Source organism: Desmodus rotundus, chromosome 2, assembly GCF_022682495.2.
Source record: "Desmodus rotundus isolate HL8 chromosome 2, HLdesRot8A.1, whole genome shotgun sequence".
In the NCBI taxonomy this organism is placed as follows: Eukaryota; Metazoa; Chordata; class Mammalia; order Chiroptera; family Phyllostomidae; genus Desmodus; species Desmodus rotundus.
Window position 1 is genome coordinate 90,188,976 of NC_071388.1, and position 6,000 is coordinate 90,194,975.

Consider the following 6,000-nt stretch of genomic DNA (forward strand, 5'->3'; position numbering starts at 1 on the left):
AGGGGGAGTTGCTTCCCAGTCCCATCTTGGGTGGAAGTCACTCCCATCTCCCTGGCTCAAAGCATGGCCACAGCTATTTAACACATCCATGAAAACAGTTAGAGGTTACAGATATGTTAAATGACCCTAGCAAAGGTTAGCTGCACAGCTGTTGCTGTACAAAACAGCTCTGAATGGCCCTGCTCCATGTGTCCCTTCCCCCAGCTCAGGCTTGTGGGGGTGAGGACATCCTATATATATTTTTCTAATATTTCCTGGACACCTTGAGTTCTGGACCCCCATTACAAATCCCTATTTGGGGCCTTCCTCTTGGCTGCACCCTCTTACATAGCTAATCACCAACAGTAAGTTACTTTACCCTATCCTTACCAAAGATATGAGGTGATTTTTTTCTTGGCTCATTGCCATGAGAACCTGGTGGGGTTCCTGTTGATGAAATCTAGGGAATTCTGGCTTCTCCCTAAGACTGGAGCCCTCAGAGTTTGTTACCCTCAAGCTAGTTCACACTTAGCTTTCAGAAATCAATCAAGTTTAGCATTACTCATCTTATGGTTATCAATTTGTTTAAATTAAAAAAAATTATTGTTGTTCAATTAAAGTTTTCCCCATTTTTTCCCTATTACTCTCCCCTGCCCTACTCACCCCCCACCTGTCACTTTCAATCCTCCCCCTACCACCCATTGTCTTTGTGCATGGGTACTTTATACATGTTCATTGACTTAACACTTCCCCTTGTTTTCCCTGTTATCCCTCTCCCCCCTCCCCTCTGGTCAATATCAGTGTGTTCTTTTTTCCATGTGTCTGGTTATTTTTTGCTTGGTTGTTTGTTTTGTTGATTTGGTTCTACTTATAGGTGAGATCATATGGTATTTGTCTTTCATTGCCTGGCTTATTGCACTTAGCATAATGCTCTCTAGTTCCATCCACACTATTGCAAAGGGTAGGAGCTCCTTCTTTCTCTCTGCTGTGTAGTATTCTGTTGTATAAATGTACCAAAGTTTTTTGATCCACTCATTTGCTGATGGGCAATTAGGCTGTTTCCAGTACTTGGCTATTGTAAATAATGCTGCTATGAACTATGGAGTGCATAGGTTCTTCTGAATTGGTGTTTCAGGGTTATTAGGGTATAATCCCAGCAATGGAATTTCCAGGTCAAAAGGCAGTTCCATTTTTAGTTTTTTGAGGAAATGCCATACTATTTTCCACAGTCTGGAAAATGGTCTGCACCAGTCTGTATTCCCACCAACAATGTACTAGGGTTCTTTTTATTCTACAACCTTGTCAGCACTTGTTTGTTGATTTGTTTATGATGACTATTCTGACCAGGTGAAGTGGTACCTCATTGTGATTTTAATTTGCATCTCTCTGATGGCTAGTGACGTTGAGCATCCTTTCATATGTCTCTAGGCCCTCTGTATTTACACTCAATAAATATTTATTGATTAGGTAATATCTGCCAGAAACACTTTTAGAAACTATGTATCAGTAGTGAAGAAGATAGTTCATTTTTAAGTGGTAAAGACAGGGAAATAAAAAGACAATTATAAAACAGTTACGTGCTGTTATAAGTCCAAGGTAGTATAAAAGTACATTTCTCTTAATTCACACTGGGTTTTATTTTCAAATTCTGCACACAGGATAAAACACAAAAACAAGGAGACATCTGTATTAGGAGAAAACGTGACGATTTTCTGCAATTTAACAACTCCAGCAGATGTTGTGCAAATAACCTGACAGAAGATCCAAGATTCTAGCAATATTTTCACTAATATGTCCCCTAGAGTAAGGGACATAAAGGAAAGAATAAACACTTGGGAACTTCGTCAAATTAAAAGGCTTCTGCATGGCTAAAGAAAACATCAGCAAAATGAAAAGGGAACCAACCGTATCAAAAGATATATTTGGAAATGACACCTTGTACAAGGGTTTGATCTCCAAAATATATAAAAAACTCACATGACTCCACTCCAGGAAAACAAACAACCCAATTAAAAAATGGGCAAAGGGCCTAATCAACAAAACAAACGAGCAAGCAAAATGTAACCAGAGACACTGAAATTAAGAACAAATGGACAGTAACCAGAGGAGGGGTGGGAGGGGATAATGGAGGAAAAAGAGAAAAGGGTTGTCAGGAACATGTATAAATGTCACATGGACAAAACCAAAGGGGGGCAGGATCAAGGGTGGGAAGTGGGGGGGGCTGTAGTAGGGGGAGAATGGAGACAACTACTTGAACAACAGTAAATAAAAGAGAGAGAGAGAAAGATCCAAGGTTTTTTGCCACAAAATCTTGGCATGTATAGCAATAAATATGGAGAAAAGATTCTTCCATCATACATAGATCGGCTGCGCTGCAAGGTCATCAAACCAATGTCTCATTCATAACTATTTGTGAAGTGACATTTGAAAATGAAGCCTGCTACAAATGTCTGTTAACATGTTCCCACTTGGCAGTCGTGAAGGACAAGTCTGCCTGAACATTATAAGTATAAATTTTTTTTTTAGATTTTTAATTGAATTTTTTGGGGTGACACTGGTTAACCAAATTATACAGGTTTCAGGTGTACAATTCTACAACATATCTTCTATACACTGTATCGTGTGTTCATCACCCCAAGTCAAGCCTCCTTCCATCCCCATTTAAGTCCCTTACACTGTCCTCCAGCTCCCCCTACCCCCAGCCCCAGCAATCAACACACTGTTGTCTGTGTCCATGACTTTCTTTGTTTTTGCTCAATCCCTCCACCTCAACCTGCCTGCTGAACCAGAGCTGTCCTCCTGCTCTCTACCTATTAGCCTGCCCATACTTCCCGTGTTCAGTTTGTTCATCAGATTCTATATGTGCGTGAAACTTTCTCTGACTGGCTCATTTTACTTGGCATAATGCTCTCTAGGGCTACCCATGCTTTGCAAAGGGTAGGATTTCCTTCTCTTTTTTTGCATATCAGAAATGCATTTTTATTTTTATTTGAAAACAACTTACATTTTTAGACAAATGGTTTTAGTGTATACCTTTGATTTTGTTTTTACACAGAATATAAAGCTTTCCCTCACTGATCTTCCATGTGAAAGGTATTACAAGCCTGCAGGGAGGTACTTTCTGCATACAAGTGTGTCTCTTACGTGTAGGATGCTGCAACTGATGGTGCAGTGCTCCCACACATAAGTTAGGTCAAGTGGCATCACATATTAAAAAGGGGGTAAGAGAAATATTCTTGTTTATCAGGTTCAAGAGGCAAACATGACACAACACTGTGCAGATAAGACCAGGTCAGCAGCTTTAGTGAAGACACGGGATTACGCTGGAATAACAACTTTGGGAGGCTATAATGTACACCGCATTAAACAACAAGGAAGAGTCATTATATAGAAGGCTGGAGTGAAGGATTTTCACTAAAGCAAATTAATTCCTTGGAATTCATCAACTGCCCAAACAGAACAAAGCAAAGCATATGGGTGTTAGTACACTAAAGGCATGATATACTAGTTTCTGTGCAGCATGCTACAAGTTAGAGCCTCTTCACTGGTGCATACGAATCATTAATAGTCACAAAACGGCTCTTTTTTTTTTTTTTTGCCCCCTCTCACTAAATTTCAGGCATGTCTTATTTTAGATGGAGTGTAGCTTTTATCTATTATTTCATCCTGCAAAAACATGTGAAGACAACGTTCATTCTGTGCCAGAGGATGACCAGCGGCCTTGTTTATCAACTGCCCCAGCCCTTGCTTCCTTTCTTCGATAAAATTGTCATCAAATATTCCATCATCTCCTCTAAAAGGAAGCTGACACCAAAATGCTCTCCCAGGGAGTGGGGGAAGTACAACCTTGCTCTCTCTTTCTGATTCACTTCGCAGCCATTCAAAGTCACTGTATCTTCTTCTAACAGTAGATTCCTTCAGCTTGAAAATAGGCAGATCTGTCTTGACTCTGATTTCATAGGTAGAGAAGTGGCCCCAGGTGACCCCCACCCTCTGAGGGTTGCTCACATCGATCTCAAGGAAGTTGCTGGTCAGCCAGTAGGCGTCTTTCCGGTTCTGCGGTTTGGTGATAAGCTGCCCAGTGTCCGCCATTGTCTCTGCCAATTCACAGCTGCAGCTGCCTGCTTATGTCTTCATTTATGATAATACATTATCTATAATAATATAATATAACCTATAATTATGTCACAGATCATGGCATAGGTTGTCAAATGGTATTAGTTATATATCAATAGCCTGATTTTCAGTCTGATATTTATTTATGTTTCACAGATAATGGTATAAGTTGTCCAACGGCATTAGTTATATATCAATAATCTGTTGTTTTGGTCCGTTATTTATTTCACAAGCTTATTGCCTTTTACCCAGTTTAATTAGTCTCAAGGCTCAGTGCTCTTTGTTACATTAGTTTGTCCGTTTTGAAACTAGCAAAAACAGTAGTCACTGAATGTGGCACCATCACCATTTAATTCAGCAGATAATCACCGAAGCCTATCATTAGGAGTTTTTTCTATAGCCGTGCCTATAATAATATTAGGTTAAACCATATGATGTTGATAACATTCAATTATTTTTATCTATAAAGTAAGTAATTTTATAAGGTTTAACCTAACATTAATATACTAGGTTAAACCTAATATAAGTAAGGAAAAGTCATTTGAACATTATCAAAGGCAGACTAACAAAACTTCCAATCATGAATTTTCAATTCACAAGAGGTTTTTTTCTTGCTTGACTTTGTAACAAATTTTTGTGACATAAATCCCTGTTTTTGAGGAAATCTTGAATAGAGCTTTATTTCAATATGTTTTGTTGTGGTTGACTTTAGGACTGTGTTCACATGTTAGTTCCAAAGTCTTCCCATTCAGCCTCCTCCACCCATTTTGAATGAGCTCTGTAGTATCTCGTTGGAAAAAAACACAGTTGAAACTAGAAACTGAGACAAAGTGATGGCTGAACAGTCAGAAATAAATGGCAACAATTCCTCAACTAAAACACATGGACTTTCTAAGAGTATCTCAGGGAAGAAGCAATTGCTAACAAGAATTTGTCTTTTCCTTCCATGGTAATTAAAAATTCAAACCAGCAAATTAAAAGCGGATGAGAGGTTACAAGGAACAGAGAAATGGCCTCAGTCTGACAATCAGAAAGAGGACCAAAAAAACCACCATGGGCAGAACTAAGGATGCAAAATAGTTCATCCCGTTAATGTAAGCACAAATTTCCTTAAGATTAATCCATAGTGAATAGGTTAGTTTTTACATCTAAGAACTATCATTGGTATTCATAATGATGGCCTTTTGCTAAACTTAAATTGCAGCAAAATATGTAAATTGTATTCATAAGGCTATACAGAAAGAAGTAGAGTTTGTATGGTAGTTCCTCTTATACATCCTCAGAACCCCAGTAGATGCCAGAAACCATGAATGGTATTGAACCCTATGTATATAATGTTTTTTCTTACACATACATATCTACAATAAAATTTATTTTATAAATTAGGCATAGCAAGAGACTAACAACAATAACATATTAAAACAGAACAATTAAACATGTACTGTAGTAAAAGTTATGTGAATGTGATTGCTTCTCAAAAAGTCCTTAGCACACGCTATGGCTGTAACCATTGCAGTTTGAGGTGTGACAGCAAAACTGGCACAAATTTCTTTTTTCTTCCTCACAATTTCACAAATAGAAGACTTATTCTTACTGTAGATCTTGGCAACCTCAGCATGTGATTTTTTCTTTCCTTTTTAAGTTGGGAAGCTACCTTTTTACTTAAAGGAAGCACCTTATAGTTTTTCTTTGGCATATTCAAATTGCCAGCACCTCTACTCTTGTGCTTTGGGGCCATTATCAAGTAAAATAAGGGTTACCTGAACACAGGCACTAAGATACCTTGACAGTGGATCTGATGACTGAGATGGCTACTGAGTATGGGGTGGGTATACAGAGCGTGGATCCCTGGCAGGAGCAAAATGGTATGAAGCTTTTCTTAAGTGTGCGGGCTCTGGAGTCAGA

The 6,000-nt window shown here is 38.6% G+C and overlaps 1 protein-coding gene across 1 annotated transcript; it reads right to left on the minus strand.

Annotated features, from left to right (window-relative positions):
* Positions 1–3,608: 3,608 nt before the first annotated feature.
* On the minus strand, positions 3,609–4,071 carry LOC112320651 (sorting nexin-3-like). The gene is made up of 2 exons (XM_024578160.3): positions 3,828–4,071; positions 3,609–3,702 (listed from the first exon to the last, which is right to left on the minus strand). The coding sequence occupies exons 1-2, from the start codon at positions 4,069–4,071 to the stop codon at positions 3,671–3,673; spliced, it is 276 nt and encodes a 91-aa protein (XP_024433928.2). The 3' UTR covers positions 3,609–3,670.
* Positions 4,072–6,000: the final 1,929 nt, after the last annotated feature.

What these genes read in the sequence shown, in the direction of transcription:
- LOC112320651 (XM_024578160.3), bottom strand. Translation starts at nt 4,071, where the DNA reads ATGGCGGACACTGGGCAGCTTATCACCAAACCGCAGAACCGGAAAGAC. An exon ending in TGAATCAGAAAGAGAGAGCA is followed by an intron (nt 3,703 to 3,827) that starts AGGTTGTACTTC and finishes CAGTTGATAAAC; the next exon opens with AAGGCCGCTGGTCATCCTCT.